The 17,100-nt window shown below is 43.1% G+C and overlaps 1 protein-coding gene across 4 annotated transcripts in view; it reads right to left on the bottom strand.

The window, feature by feature from the left end:
* LOC144829136 (cadherin-6-like) overlaps positions 1 to 17,100 on the bottom strand; it is a 288,356-nt gene that overhangs the window by 23,135 nt on the left and 248,121 nt on the right. For all 4 annotated transcript variants that reach the window (XM_078687964.1, XM_078687963.1, XM_078687961.1 and 1 more), the window contains exons 5-7: positions 16,558 to 16,725; positions 15,566 to 15,753; positions 13,485 to 13,738 (exon numbers count right to left, since the gene is read on the bottom strand). In XM_078687964.1, the coding sequence (XP_078544090.1) occupies positions 13,485 to 13,738; positions 15,566 to 15,753; positions 16,558 to 16,725 (610 nt within the window). The remainder of the gene's footprint in view (positions 1 to 13,484; positions 13,739 to 15,565; positions 15,754 to 16,557; positions 16,726 to 17,100) is intronic.

Consider the following 17,100-nt stretch of genomic DNA (forward strand, 5'->3'; position numbering starts at 1 on the left):
GCCAAGGCACTTCCACATGTTCCTGTGAAAGTAAATTACTTCATCCTGTTAGCAGGTGAATTCTTACAATAGGAATATACACCAGATGTTCCCAGTCTTGGCTGGCACATGTAACAACAGTGGGGCGGGGCGAGGGTGGGGAAGTCGACAGACGACGAGATAGAGAAAGTGAGTTCTGTTGAATGAGAAGAACGATTGTAATACAGTACTGGATAGACCCATTCTGCATTCTAGGAGGTTACAAGTTACTCATGTCTAAAGGTATCAAACGCAGCTGACAGATCAAGCAGGATTAATAGGCAGAATTAATTTTGGTCGGGAAGTCTTAGGGTGTCATTTAAAATATGGACCAGGGCAATTTCTGTAGTGTGGCCTGGCTGGAACCCAGATTGGTATTGGTCGAGAAGTTGGAATTGATCTATGTGATTACATAGCTGATGATGTATGCATTTTTCTAGGAGTTTTGCCAGAGTGTGGATGTTGGGAATAGGGTGGTGATTGTTGGGTTCTGAGTGGTCAGAATTGTTTATTTTAATACAGGGGCCACTTGGCCACTATCCAGACAATCTGGTATAAAGCCTTGTGTTAGAGAAGCATTAATAATCTTGGTCCATAGAGGGAGCAGAGAACGTGTGACCTCGTTGAGAAGTTTTGAGGGTAAGGGGTTGTTGTAGTGGTTAGAGTATTTCAGAGAGGATAGTACAATTGAGATGATCAGTTTGTCAAAATTCTTAAAGGTAGACAAGGAGGTGTTGTTTTTTCGTTTGGTGGAGGGGATATCCGGATGTGGTGGGACGGTGAATGGTAAGAGTTCTAAAACAGTTTGGAGCTTCGTTGTCAATTTACCTTATTTTCTCATTGAAGGAGGTAAATACATCGAAGCTGGGCTGAGATACATTCTCAGAAGACATCGCTGTTTGAATGTCAAGATATCAAACAATTGATGGACAGAATGGGGAACAATGCAAACAGTCACCGCCAGTCACAAATAATCCATTGTTCTTTTGCTCACCACGCCACCCCAGTTTGGACCCAACCAGGCAGTTCGGGCTGGATGGTTCCTATGGGCAACAGGGTCAAGACTGATTTGCATATGGCTGGGTCTAAACTGGAATGGCATGGGGAGCAAATAAATACGATGGATTTAGGCCCAGATCTATGCAGTGGGGTGAATGTTTGACATTGATCAGCATTCAGTCCATCAACTGTTCTTTTTGCATTTGTTACTCCAAGTCAGATGGCATGTCCAGATGTGGGTCCCGTGCTCTCCATGCCACTGGAATCAAGCTAGCCTGGCAGATGAGGGGTGATGTCCCAAAACCGGTCCTACGATACTTGTTTCTGGTCCAGAGAGGACCTGGCCTAGCAGTTCGGGCTGGACTGTTCCCATTTGGAACAGTGTCAAGACTGATTTGCATATGACTGGGTCTAAACTAGAATGGCATGGGGAGCAAATAAACAAGATGGATTTAGGCCCAGATCCCTGTACTGGGGTGAATGTTTGACATTGATCAGCATTCTGTCCATCAACTGTTCATTTTGTATTTGTCACCCCGAGTAGGATGGGTATGCCCAGATGTGGGACCCGTGCTCTCCATGCCACTGGAATCAAGCTAGCTGGGGTGATGTCCCGAAACTAGTGCTAGGATGATTGCTTCCGATCCAAGGAGGACCTGGCCAGGCAGGTCGGGCTGGACTGTTCCCATGGGGAACAGCTTCGAGACTGATTTGCATATGGCAGGGTCTAAACTGGAATAGTATGAAGAGCAAATATATGATGGATATAGGCCCAGATCTCTGAACTGGGGTGAATGCTTGACATTGATCAGCATTCAGTCCATCAACTGTTCTTTTTACATTCAATATTATTATGTCAAAGCAATACTGTCATAAAAACAGGACTTCTGTTACAGGTCACTATTACTCCTATTCCACAGTTTTTTAGGACACAGTGCTCTCTTTACTCATATTACCCTCTGAACTCACAGCCCTCTGTCTGTATTTTTATTTTTCTAGTACAATATAGGAGGAAACACCTGTTAATCATTATATATTGGGATTTTATGAGTTATCTCTGAATTCATAACACCTGATTGGTAGCTTGGTGCAAATTGATACCATGCAGCTGCAGGCAGTTTAACCAAGTTTTTATATATATATATATATATATATATATATATATATATACATATATATATATATATATATATATATATATATATATATATATATATATATTTAAATGATATAAATATTAGTACAGTTTCCCTTTAATGCCTCCTCTGTATTATCGTAGATTAAAGAGACCAGTCCTCATTGGACGACCACATACATTTCATTAACTCACCTCTTTAGATCATTTATGTCTGCAATTATAGATTCATAATGCACATGCCTGTATTATACTAATGATCCCCTTTGGCTTAGAGAAGAGGATCTAGTTTGAGGGCTCCTTGCAGAACATCGGCGTACCACACTAGCACGGATGTGACGTACCCTATCATTGGGATCCAAGTGAGAGCATAATTCGGCTCTTTTTTCTGAATGCTTTTGAATTTGTTGGTTCTGTAGTTATCTCTTCTGTATGGGACTTAATAGCTAGCTCATGTCAGTTTTTGAACATATTCAGGGTGATAGACGCGGGGCATCATTTTCTGAGAGCAAGCGGCTGCCAAACCGAGAGGTGTAAATTGCTGGCAATTTCCTACAATGCTCCTTTCATCTGAAGCATCCACTGCACGCTTTGAAATGATACTGATATGTCGAGAACAGCCAGACGAACTTATGATAGCTATAAGCCAATCAAAGCTTCCCTCTCATTTGTTTTTGTTCTGTGTAGAGACAGACAGGGGTGTGTCTGCTTTGCCTCTAATACACACACACACAGACAAATACATGATGGAGTGGAAAATATAATTTTTACCCTGCCACATACACCCACATTTACATTCACTGGGTTATTCTGGTGAAAAAGTAGCAAGATTTATTTTGACAAAATAGAATTTTACTTGACCTCCCCCATCGAGCCTAGGAATAATTGTGGCATAGTTGTGTGTTTCTCCAACACTGTACCTACGAGTTAAGTTTTTGTATATGCTTTTACAATTTGTAACAGTAAAATGAAAATATTTAAAACATTGTATTTGGTTGACAAAAAATAATGCCAAGTAGAGCAATGCAATAATCTGAAACAAAAAAACATTGCACAAAATGTAAAAAGCCAGGGCGGGAAGTCACAATATAATTTGTTTTGTATTGATTGCACAACTATTAACTCCACAATATCGCCTTGCACTATATCGTCATTGTAAGTATACATGTAGTTAGAATAGTAAATATATACTTCCCTATATATTTTTACCTTGACGATATAGTGAAAATTGATATTGTGGAGTCGATATTTGTGCAGGGCGATATTTCTGTCTTTGATATCGTGACAACAGACAAAGCTGTGGTGCAGTCACTATTTTCGTATTTATGAACATCGACAGAGCAAGGCAGGAGGGTGTTAGTGAGGGACCACATGTCATCTGGGAGCCTTGTTACCCTGCTAAACTTCACTCTCCTTGCAACTGTGCATCAGGAGAACTCAGCATCTTTGTCCTGCTCACGTGCCAGTCGTGCCTTGAGACATTTTGGGGCATATTTGCAAGATAATGATGAGGTACTGCAAGCCATCTTTAGGAAGATGCAGGGGTGTGTTGTATTACAATAGGGCACATCCCTGCGCACAATAGGATGCCTAGCACCAATGCAGGCCCCCTTGCCCTATGATGCAAGGGTGCCTATGTTGCAAGGATGGTTATTTTTGTGCAAGAAGGGACACCTTCCTGCACAAAAACAATAATTCATTGCCTTTTCCTCCTTCTATGTGAGCTGCAAAATGCAGCACACAAAGAAAGAGGAAAGAAGGAGAAATACAAGTATTTCTCCTTGTTGTGCCTCTCTAACACTACCCCTGGGGAGGTGTTACAATCTGACGCATTTCCAGGTTACGAAAACTTCTAGATCTGGGAGTGCATCAGAATCAATGGGTGTTGCATAGGAACACCCACAGCAACACCCATGGAATGCTCTTTTCACACAGAGTAATGCGTGAAAGGGAGCCATATTTACAAGGTCATGAAAAGCCATGTGTGGCTTTGTAAATATGGGCCAACACACTGCGCCATCCGGAGCGTCTAAAAAAGTGAAGTTCTGGAGGCAACAGGCGCTTGTAAATATGCCCCTTTGTTTCTTCCCTGAGAAGTAAATATGTTTTTAAAAAGAGATACGAGCACCTATAAGTGGCCACAAGCCACAGTAAAGTCCAAGTCTCTCCTATCACCATGAGTGTTAAGGCAGAGTAGCCTAACGACAAACACAATATTATTTAATTTCATTTATATTTAATGCATTTGCTTTGTCTTTCTACCCCCAGAGTGGTCAACTATGTGGAGTTAATATTAGCCAGTTGCTTGTGTGGCAAGAGTAAAACATAATGATGGAGCCTCCAATGTTTGTCATGTATCTCACATAAATGTTACGGATGTATGACGTTACAACGCATACTTTTACCACGCATACCTTTACAATGCGGTTTTTACCACGCATACCATTACAACGCATAGTGCTTAGAGGTGCTGGATAGTGGTAAGTATAATTTTCTATTCCAACTCCAGTCCCCGTGGACACTAGGGAAGGTGTTGGATAGAAAATTAAACTTATTCCCTATCCTAGAGCGCCCCCCAGCGCAATGCGTTGTAATGGTATGCGTGGTAATACCTGCATTGTAATGGTAGTGCGTTGTAAAAATTTTGTTGTAAACGTTACATACCAAATGTTACCTATTTGTACCTCAAGCCCTCAGCTATTCATATGTGCACTTATGCCGCGCCATTTCGAGACTCCACGTCTAGATGACAGACAGCTTCATATGGTTAAACCCGAATTCTTTCTCCTAGCTCACAAAAGTAAAAAAAAAACAAATGTTTAAGTGAATAATAGAGTGAGTATGCTAGTGAGTTCATAGGTAAGAGAAAGTTTAGGTGTGTTACTGAGTATGTAAGCAATAGGGCAGGTAACGAATGACAGAGTGAGTTGTGGTGCCGTAGCAAGGCATTTCAGTGTGCTTGAAATTAAAGGAATGATGGAAGTACACGGGCAAGAAACAACGAGATGGCTATCAGTCAGATATATGTGGCACTTGATTGGTTGCTTTCTGACGGCATGATCTGAATCCGGCCTCAGTGAATGAGTTATTGGCCAGGCCATGAGCAAGGAGGTTATTTATAGGTGAGTTTTTTTTTCTTAAAGGAACAAAAATAGAAAGGAACAAAAATGTAAAGGACATCTGTCAGAACAGCTATGGATTCCAGCCTCAGGAAAGAGGCAAATAGCTGGAAATTACACTCTGCCAACCCATCTTCCCTGCATGAGATATTGCCTGTAACACCTTATGCAATTTAATATTTTTCATATGTACTTAAATTTAGAACGGAGGTTGTTTTAAGGTAGACGTTCATCTCATTGGCACTGCAATTAATGTGTGTCAGTGTCAGTGAGAGGGCTGCTTGTGTCTTTGCCTGCCAGTAGGTGGCAGCCATGTGCTGTTGCTGGGGGAGCCAGTCACCGCTTAGCCATTGTTCATGATTTTATGGTGAGCCAGAGAAAATCCACCACTGTGGCAGATTCTGCGGTCTCAAGTTTTGGGTAAGGAGAGGGTAGATGGGAAATTGTTGGCAGCCATGGCGCACTATATATTGGAAACACCCAATAGTCATATCTAATTCGAATCATTCTGGATCTTTGATATAGGTCACTGCTAAAGAAAATAAGATAACATCCCACTGAGGCAGGTTGATAGGGTGGACCATAGGGGTTAGGCACCTGCTGCTAGTGAGCTCAGATGTCTGGCCTGTTACCCCTAACAAGTATGCATTCAACACTTAGCACTTGTCACGGATATGGAGCCTTGAGGAGTAGTAACTAGTCAATGGTACTTATTTTACCAACCTAAGAAATACTTCAGTTACACGTTGCAAACAAATCTCAACAACAGGCATTACTTTGTAGTCAACCAGGTCTGCGTAATGTTGGATCTTCTGGAAACCTACCCACCCTGAAAGCAGTCATAGCTTCTGCGGATTTAGGGCCTGAGTCACAAAGGTAGCTTACATGTTTGAGTGATCTGCACCTTTCAGTAAATGCCCTGCCCTGCATCACAGGAAAAGGGCAAGAATGCTCTAGGGCAGATTTACAAGCCCCTTGCGCCACTTTTGCGTCACTTTTAACATGGGAAAAGTGACGCAAAAGTAGCGCAAGGGGCTTGTAAATCTGCCCCTCTGTATTTAAGTCATACGGCGCATTCCTGTCCTTTCCCCCTGCGCTGGCGCACAATGGGCCACCTAACGCCAACGCAGGCAACCTTGCACCATGATGCAGTGGTGCCAGCGTTGCATGCAGGATAGTCTTTGTCCACGCCTCCCTTGTGCAGAGTAATGCAACTTAGTGATTTGCACTGCGTTGCATTACTTTATATTTTTTAAGCCACCCAAAGTAGCTTTGAGTGGTTTCAAAAATATAACTAAGAGGTTTGAGTCACGCAAGTACCCCGTTGTGTGGTGCAAGCATGACACAAAGCTGTCATAAATATGCTCCTTAGACTCTTGTTAACCCAGGCGGGAAATATGAAATTGCAACCCCTTCAAGTGCTAGGTGCAGAACTGTTCTCTTCTGCTTAGTCTTCCTACACCAGAGTATGATTGATGCTTCTCCTCTAATGCGCCCCCTATCTCATGAGACAAGGAAGGTCGAAAGTGGAGTCACCGAAAGGCCTGCACAAGATTCCTTTTTATTAGGACTTGGCAATGTGCCCTCGAGTCCTATGCTGTGGCCTAATTACAACAGAGTAACAGCGTGCACAGTGATTCCTTATGGCCCCCACCCCTAGACTGCCACAAGCTTTTAGAATGAGGGGGGTGGGTAATTGCATTCCATTAATGCACCTATCCAAATGAATAATTTTTCTCTCTAGGGAACCTTACCACTAGTCATTTCTTCAGAGTCTGGTCAGAGCACAGGATTCCAACCAGGGCATGCAGTTGATGGGAGCAACTCGCGCCAAATCACTCCGCCAAACGGCGTGCCAAATCACTCCGCCGAACGGCGCGCCAAATCACTTCTCCGAACGGCGCGCCAAATCACCCCACCGAACGCGCGGTAGCAATTTTGAAGCTGCTGGTCAGTTTGTAGAGGGAGAGGAGTGCCAGTAACAGGTATAGGTAACCTCAGTAGCAGGGCAATAGTCACCTCTTCCTGTGCGGTTGGGAAAAGGAAATGAAATGAGGGGACCAAGGAAATTACAAGCCTTGACTGCGTACTAGGCCCAAGAGGGAGTAGAGCTTCCTCAGAAACAGGAGAACCAGTGCCAGCGTATAGTGAGGGGTGTTACTGGTACAATACCTCATCTTCGTGGGTGCTACTCCCTGTTCTGCAGACACAACAGAACTTTATATACCTACCTTCCCCCAGTGGTTATGTTATCGCCAAAGCGATGGAAGGCATTCCTTGCACCCCTGAGAAAGCGCGTGCACCACAATGACAGCAAATAGAAGAGGGTTTCCGCACTAACACCTGGTATGTGGAGGTTTGCAGTGCTACGCACCTTCACACCGAAGCCTCATGCTGCAATTCCCAAGTGCCTCCACTTTGAGTCTGGTGGAGTACAAACACAATGTTCTACTCAACAACTATTATGGGAAATATCAGGTGTCAGAAAGTTTATTCTGGAACTCAACAGACATTATGTGGAGTGTATTTGTGGAGTGTCCTACCACCCGCAAGTGTATCCTGGCACCGGCATCATCCACCTTATACCAGATGGGATCATTCCCTGGCAGATTACACACATTAGGAAAACACTGATCTTTTGGTCTTTGGCACATACATAGGGATCATTTATTTAGGCATTCATTCATTGAGGTCACCCATTCGCCCATGCCTTTTTGGAATCTTACATGAATACTGGCTCAATAACTGAAAAAATCCGGTGGTGTGAGGGAACCATTAAAAAACCCCTGAAGATTTAGGAATTTAGGTCAACTTTCCTCAATGCGCTTGACCTCACCCAATTATGCGATAAACCAACACACGACAAAGGCGCGATACTCGATCTCATCATTGCCAAAGAGAACGCTATTCAACTGGAGGCGATTCTACCCTGCGATTGGTCAGATCACCACATTATCACCTTCTTTATCAACGAAACAGTTAAACCTAACCCTACTCAACCAATCAAATCCAAAACATGGAAAAGGGATCTGAAGAATCTTAACCCCTCCACCCTACCTCCCCACATCGGCAACCTCCTCCTTCCCCCTTCAGGTGCCTCAGATGTTCAATCACTGACTGACCACTACCTTGACTCTATGAATACAATAGTCAATGAAGTCGCCCCTCTGCAACTGAAGAGAGTCTCCACCAAAATTTCTAACCCCTGGTATGATGACAGACTCAATGACGAAAGGCGTAATATGCGAATGGCAGAGCGCACCTGGAGATCGGACCCTTCAGCACTGCATCTCAAAAAGCTTAAGAACAAGAGAAATGCCTACTTTAGGAAAATAAAGCGCACAAAGTCGGACTTCTTCAGCCGCCAGTTGGACCAAGCGAAGAATAGGCCAAGAAAGCTGTTCGAGCTAATCAAGACCCAAACAAAGGCACAACCCACACAATCAAATAGCACAACAAATGACACCCCACACTGTGAAGCCTTCTCTGCTTTCTTCAAACATAAGACTGACAACATAAGAAATGACCTCATCATGGATGTAAACCGATACTCCAACTACACCAGAATGGCAGACACTCAACCTAAAAACAAGGCATCCTGGCAGTACTTCGATACCTATTCGGAAGAAGCTATACAAAAACTGCTCTGCACCTTGAAGCCCTCTAATCACCTCACAGACCCTCTACCTGCTAATGCTGTAAAAGACTTTATCCCCTTGCTCCTCCCTCTCTGGACCAAGATCATCAACAGCTCTTTGCAACAAGGGCACATTCCAGACTCCCTTAAGGTGGGGCAAGTCACGCCTATACTCAAGAAACCTACAGCTGATCCGTCTGACCTAAACAACTATCGGCCCATCACCAATATCCCCACCCTGGCCAAATTGCTGGAGAAATGTGTCCAACTCCAACTAACAAAACACATTGATCAATTTGACCTCCTCAACCCTCATCAATCAGGCTTCAGAGCGAAACATAGCACGGAAACAGCTATGACACACATAATTGATGACGCCCTCCAAATTCTGGATCGCAATGAGTCCTGCCTCCTCATCCTTCTTGATCTCTCGTCAGCATTTGACACGGTCAAACATGAGAACTTGCTGGAGCTGCTAAGTACTACAATGGGGCTATCGGGAACTGTTCTCAAATGGTTTTCGTTTTTCCTTCACAACCGGTCAACCGGTCTCAGAGGTTCAAGATCGACAATGTACTATCTACACCTGTGCCTGCAGATCTAGGGGTTCCACAAGGATCCACCCTCTCCCCTACACTGTTCAACCTCGTTATGGAACCCCTCGCCACCTTGCTTCAAGCATCCAATGTTCAATTCCATATGTACGCTGATGACACACAACTCTACCTAAAGTTACAATCCCCGGAAGATATCAAACATCTGAATTCCACGCTTATTAACACCCAATCTTGGCTGGCTGATAATCACCTCAAACTAAATGCTCTGAAAACTGAGTTCCTACTCATCTCACCCCCGGCGAAAATCTCCACCACCCAAACCTGGCTCAACAACCTAACAGCACTCAATGTCCAACCTACCATCGTGGACTCGGCGAAATCCCTAGGCATCACACTCGACGCCAAGCTCGACATGCAGCAGCACGTCAGCAAAGCCACAAAAGCAGCTAATTTCCAAATTAACACGCTGAGGAAAATTAAACCCTTCCTCCCGGCCAAAGACTTCCAAACTGCTGTACAAGCTTTAGTCATCCCTCGAATAGACTACGGAATTGCGACCCTCAGCGGTCTCCCACTATCCACAACAGCACCCTTAAGAGCCTCCCTGAACGCTGCCGCGAGACTCATTACTGGCTCTAGAAAGCATTCGCACATATCCCCAGACTTAAAGTCTCTAAAATGGCTGCCTTTTGAAGCCAGAATACAGCTAAAAATTGCAACTATGACACACGCGGCCGTGCACCACAAGGCACCCAACTACCTCGCTCAAAAGCTGTCTATATCAGGAGGTTCGAGATCCAATAGGAGTACAAAAAATCTACTCCTGAAACCTCGTAGATTCCGGAAAGTGAAAACTTACAAACGCTCCTTCTCAGGAATGGCACCCAGGATCTGGAATGCGCTCCCTCCTGAAACCAGGCTAATCTCCTCCACTGCACTCTTCAAGAAAGAGGTGAAAACAATCCTTCTGGCCAAGATCTCCTGATCGCTACAGATGTTGGTTCAGAGACTCTGCATTGCTTTGTACCACTGCTCAGACTATCCCCTGGCACTATACTCGACTTGTTGGGGGCACTACTATGATACTCTCTTACTACCGACCAAGATATGATACACGCTGGTTTACTGATCCACCTGTACACCGTTGTAGTGGGATCAATGACTTGTGCTGTTCTATATTACTTCCTTACCTGATTGTATATGTATTGGTTTTATGTATGTTTTTATTATACATGTTATTACCATGTTATTGACTTTTATACTGTTCCCATTATCTCTGTTTACTCCTACTGCCCCTTCCCTGTCTTTGTGAAGCGCTCTGATACCTGTAAGGATCATGTTCGCGCTATATAAAACTTTGAATAAATAAATAAATAAAATAAATCATATGGGGAATTCTATAGGCTCTTTAGGTCTTTTGAGGAGGGACTTGTGGACAGACTGCAAGAATCACTCTCCCACTCAACAGGTAACAGGAGACACATTTGTGCCTGTGGCCTGGCACCTCATTCACACTCCATTCACCCTCATTCTCAGAGTCATCTGACATTCTGTATGACAGGCCTCATACAAGAGTAGAACGTTTTTGAATTTGTAGGATCACCATATGGCTCCATTAATCTGTGATAGTATTTTCCAGTTCAAGACTCATTTAAAAAACTTGTGTGTTGTGGGAATTGTAGTTATAGTTGACTCCATATGCAGCAACTGGAAAAAAGTATGCCTTAACTCTAGCTGTAATAGTACTGGGCTGTCAATTGAAATATCCTTTCTATGTGCAGTTGTGTGTATTTTAATCATTGTAATATGTAGTCTTTCTACTCCTTATCTGGGATGAAAGGAATGTGTGGGCTCAGCCCATCTGGCCATGTCTGGTGGGGAGAGGGATTTACATTCATTTGTGCCCTGGTAAAGCCCTACGCCAAGGAGATCGTGAATTTATGCTCCTGGGCCATTGAGTGATACAATTACCTTTGACATGCGCCTCCTTCTTCCTTTATTGTTATGATCATGCCTATGCATCAACCTGGACCAGGTGGTGACTGAAGGCAACATCCACAATGGCATGAGCCCCTCTCTCCTCTTCCAAGATGGTTAATATTGTTATAATGTGAAATCTGGTATATAGACTTGCTTGTGCCTGTGGGCGTTATTCCACATGTCAACCATGTATGTGCATTAATATCAATGACTCCATATTCAAATTCACACATGCGTATTAACGTGAAGCTATAGCGATTGAAACAACATTGTTGTGATGTGTGTTAATGTGTTTTAATGTATTTCCTGGATAAGATTAAAGTAGGCCTCGAGTCCACCTTTATATAATGGCTACCATATTAGTACCATATTAGTATGTTCATTGTGTGTTCATATTTTATCATTTGTTTCGACACACAGCAAGATGTGCACTTTTCATTTTGTATGACATATTGTTCCTGAAGAATTCACTTGGAGGAGCCTGTTTTGCTACTTTCCAAGGCTCTTCCTGCTAGCACAGTCTTTGCATTCATTCACAATTATTTCCTGTTGTTTATGTAGCTGGTTTATTCTGGCATCCCCGGATGACATTAGGTCAGAAGAGGCGTATTAATATTAATGTTAGTGCTAAGATGGTAGCATTATGTGACGTTTTAGAATACTGAAATGTAATTTGTTGAAATTATTATACTTTTGCTCACTCTATGCTGACTTTGGCGTTTCCATCATATTCTATGGTGCAATTGGCTATATTCGCCCCTGATTTTAGGGAGAGCCAGACAGACTCTTTTTTCTACATTAACTACAAATTGCCACTGTGTCATGCAATATGTTCTGCCGTATTATATAATTTTAGAGGTCATAAGTGTTGTTAACCCCTTCCATGCTGATGACGGCCCCCGGTCGTCATGCATCACGGTGGGCGTGTGCTGATGACGACTGGGGGCCGTCATGAACCGGCCCACTGTTTAAAAGTACCGCACAGGTGCAGAATCGCGGCCGCGCCCAAGGGGTTAATAATGCAGTGATTTCACATGCTCCAACTTCTGTAATATGCAAGGGTATAGATAGTACATGTAGAAGGGGCAAGCTATAGTTAATGTATTGAGGCGAGCGAGGTGAGAAGAGTGTGTACGGAAATGCCTGATTAATATGAATTTTAAAGTAGAGCGCAAGTACAAATGCGAGTTATAAGCAGTGCTTAATTTCTAAAAACAAATACGTGACAGGGCCCTCATCAGACGGCCACTGCTGCTTGCACCACTCATTGTCCCTGCCATTGCTGCCAATGACAGTACCAAAACAACTACTAACCTTCACACTCCAACAAGTGTGACAATTCAGACTATTCCAGGTCTCCAAAGCTATAATATTTGCTTGGGCTTATTTTAAATTGTATTTTGAATTAATAAACAACTGGTATTGTGATCTATTCTAAATATGACAAACAGCTCCACCATGTGGCAGACTGTCATATGTGCTGGAGTTGACAATCAAGTACTGGTGCAGAGCACTGGAAATCAAAGACTCAAATTAAGCTCTGGATATAAGTATGACATATGAATTTGAAAGTGGTCTATAAATGATAAATTCAAAATATAACTATAACTTTAGAATGTCTAATATTTGTGGGTTTATTTAGCAAATATAAATAAAGTTTTCCTAACTGCAACTTATCTTTAACCTTTGGTTTTTAGTGACAAAAATGTGTGGAGTGGCTGGCATTCTTTTACATATTCAGTGAAAGGACTTTGATGCAGTATATTTATCTACATATCATTCTATCTATCTATCTGTATATATATATATGGAATATATATATATATATATATATATATATATATATATATATATATATATATATATATATATATATATATATATATATAGTACATAACAATCTGAATTGTACAGGCACTCACATAGCTGGATGTAATTGTCCCTAATCAACATAGATCAATGAAGAATTTCTTATCTTAAAAATAAAACCATGTGCAGATGTTGATGTGGATAAAACGGCAATACATTTTGTGGCTTACTTGATTAAACTTCTCATTGCATCCGGGTCCTGGGCGCTCACTGCACCTATGACACTCTGCAGCGTGGCATCTTCTTTCACTTCAAATACGTAAGCTGGCCGACTAAACACAGGGGGCTCATCAACGTCTTCTACCATCACTCTGACTGTGGCTTGGTCTTTAAAGGAGCCCAAGTAGAGGAAGCGTGGGTCAACGTGGATGTTGGCAGCCTCCACCTTCAGTGTGTACAGCCTTTTCTTCTCAAAGTCCAGAGCCTGCGAGACCAAAGGGAATTTGCAGCACATTTAGATAGCGAAACCAGTGCTTACAGGGAGAGAAAAAAGGTGTCAGAGAAAGATATGAAAACGGTGACAAAGTGGAAGAAGCATGGATAAACAAAAATCCACAAGAGTGCCCTACAGTGTCAACATGGACATAATTCACCAAAACGCCAGAGGTAGGGGAAGGGACTTCACATGCTCCTTGAGCTTCACTTTTACTCACACATACATATGCTTATACATACACACACATTCACACACACACACATACACACACACACTCTCTGCCTACACATGCACACGCATTCACACATATGCACACTCTCTTTTTTCAAATAGCGATTAATGTAATAATGTAATATTATTCACTATTAGTGTAATCTCTGGGATGACACCCAGAAATTTGAATGCCTTACCCCCTGAAATCAGACTTAACCCGTCCACTAATGCTTTTAAAAAGGAAGTTAAATCCATCCTCATGGCTAAATACACATGAGTATGGTCTGCTGAATCAATGTGATGAAAGGCAGCTAAGCTCTCAATCACAAGACACTTAATGATGCCAAATATAACTATATTGTTTTTTCTTTATTATATTCTTTGTACTTCTGTGTGGATCTACTCTTATTGCCTGTATATGTAACATTTACTGTTTGGATTGCGCTCGGATATCCGCTAGGATCTTTTTCGCGCTTTATAAAACTTTTCAAATAAATAAATAAATTACAAAAAACGAGGTAAGTGAAGCCCCACCATCGTCCATAAGGATAAGATGTCTGTTCTTGCCACTGATTTTGCAACTGCTGACGCAAGGGGTCGCAAATGCAGTGCCAAGGGTCACAACGGCCATGCCAGGGGTTGCAATAGCGACCCCTGGCAACCCTTAAATGGCTTCCATGAGAGACAGGAAGTTTAGGGTGGTGGAAGAAAAGGTAATAAGGTGAAATCAAGACGAGGCAGCCCTGGTGTTCCACAACCCTAGCATTCGGCAGTGCTTTTGGTGGGTTCCTAATAAAAACTTTGCCCCAGGGAATTCTATATTTTTTCTTTTATTTACCAAGTCAGCACTGAGTGGAGTAGGGCAGCAACTGCCTTTAATAACGTGCAGAGTCTGGAAATTCAAACCACGTCATGTAACCGCCACACCTCCAGCCATTTTACATCACAACAATATGTACTGGTAGAGAGGGAGAGAAGTAGAGAGGAAAAGACGGTAAAGAAAAATGAGGAACGAAAATATTTAAGTGGGGAGTGAGAGGCAGAGACAAAGGAGCATGGGAAGAAAGGAGGAAGGGTTAGAGGGAATAAAGGAGGAAGCGTTGATTTATGGATAATCTCTTATATGCCGTTGGCATTCCCAGAGGCGCTGCAGTAAAAATGCTACTGAACCAGGTAAATTACATTGTCTGTCACCTAGAACTGATGGAGCCATCTGCCCGTTTGCCCTAGTTTACTCTGGAACCTGCCCTTTCTGTCTAATACAGTCACCACATACCAAAGACAAACAAATGGAACAGAGAAGCAAATACAGAGGTGAGCTCTTTGGGGGTACAATTAGTACAGGTCATGGTGCCAATATACTGAACGCAATCACAGGGGGCGCAGCTATCATGAGTACAGGGTTGGCACTGGGGTCAGTGCTGTCTTTTAGTATGGAACCTTGAAGTTAGGCGGCCATTTTTTTTGCTTGTATTAGTGTACATAGCACCCTTGCTACCCCATTGGCCAACGGTATTCAATAATTATACTGACAAACGAGGGACCCTGTTCCTTCTATGCTTGGCTGATTTATCAAAGGCAACAGCGAGAAGGGGCACTCACCTTTTTGACCATAACAATTCCTTCCTGCGTCTCCTTGTCAGTGACGACCTCGAACGAGCCACCGTCATCGCCTTCGGTGATGGTGTATTCGATCTCCGCATTCTCGCCCACGTCCGCGTCGGTGGCTTTTATGGTACCAATGGGGTACCCCACTGGTGTGGTCTCCACAGTCTTGAACTGATAGGTACCTAAGGAGCATCCATTTTGAAAAGGCAGCAGAGTAAGGGTTAAAATGTAACCTCAACGTGAAAACATATCAGAAGGACTTTGCAAATGTCAGAGCGGGCGCAGCGACAGGGAATACAGCATCTCATTTTCACAAAGTGACTTTCAGCAGAATGGAGACACAGCGAAGAAAGTTCCAAAGGCAACGATCAATACTGTTACTGCTGTAATTACTCCACATTTCAGCCCGTGGAGCCTTGGGACTCGTGTTCATTATGTATTTCACCCCTATCTTGACTTAGCTGTGTGGTACGTTCTCAAGAACTCTGCAGGCAGCGTCATATACGAGAGAATCAAACGAGGGGTCTAGTGCTGTAATTTGCAGCTAACTTTAGCGTTTACTGCTGTGTGCTAGGTTACATGAAGCTTAGATAGGCCAAGATGGTAAATAGGCTATAAAGTACGCCCCACCAGGAGCAGTATATCCTTACTGCTCAGCCTGCTGACACCAACTGCCTAACCCCCTGCACCCAACATTCTATGCAGTCTTCACATTCTATAGGCAACTAGGCTGAACAGGAGGAAGGAGCAAAGGAAGAAGAAGAGCGTGAAATAACCTCACAACAGTTAGCAATACACGGCGGAAGGAGACCAAACAAGGGTGAATTTCTCATTCTCTGGGGACTTAAATCTGTGCTCATTGACCCCTCCCGCCTCCCCCAGGGAAGCCTGTCATTGGGTCCACATCTGTCAGTGTAAACATAGATCAGCCTGCGGCCTAGACATCTGTCTGTGGGCATTAACGCAGATCTGCGTCAGACTCTTACTCTGAGGGAATCTTGGCGGGTTGTCGTTGACGTCTGTCAGCGTGATATTCACGACAGTGGTCCCGGATAGTCCACCCATCTGTCCGCCCATGTCTTTGCCCTGTATGACCACCTGGTACTTCTTCTTGTTCTCGCGGTCCATGTTGGGCAGGGCGGTTTTGATGATGCCTGGAAAGACATGAAACTATGTTTACAGAGACTAGACATAAAGGCGCACAGGATAAAGAAGAAAGTACTTAGTAAAAGATTCAGCTGCACTAAGCAGACATGGTGTGTCCCACCAGAGGTTCGGGACTGGCATCATATTTTAAACAGGCTGAATTATTCTGTGTGTAACAAAATATTAAGAGACTTTTTCTTTGTGAATTTTTTAAAACATCTATCATATTTGCTTTGTTTTATTATCTGCTATTATGCTAAAGTTTCCTAAAGCAGATCAACTTTTGACATTAGACTTATGGCTCACACTTTCAACGAATACATAAAGTTATTAAACACTTGAGGTCACGATGTGTGTTCTTGGTAAGCACTGGAAATCTCAAC

This window comes from Lissotriton helveticus, chromosome 4_1 (assembly GCF_964261635.1).
Source record: "Lissotriton helveticus chromosome 4_1, aLisHel1.1, whole genome shotgun sequence".
In the NCBI taxonomy this organism is placed as follows: Eukaryota; Metazoa; Chordata; class Amphibia; order Caudata; family Salamandridae; genus Lissotriton; species Lissotriton helveticus.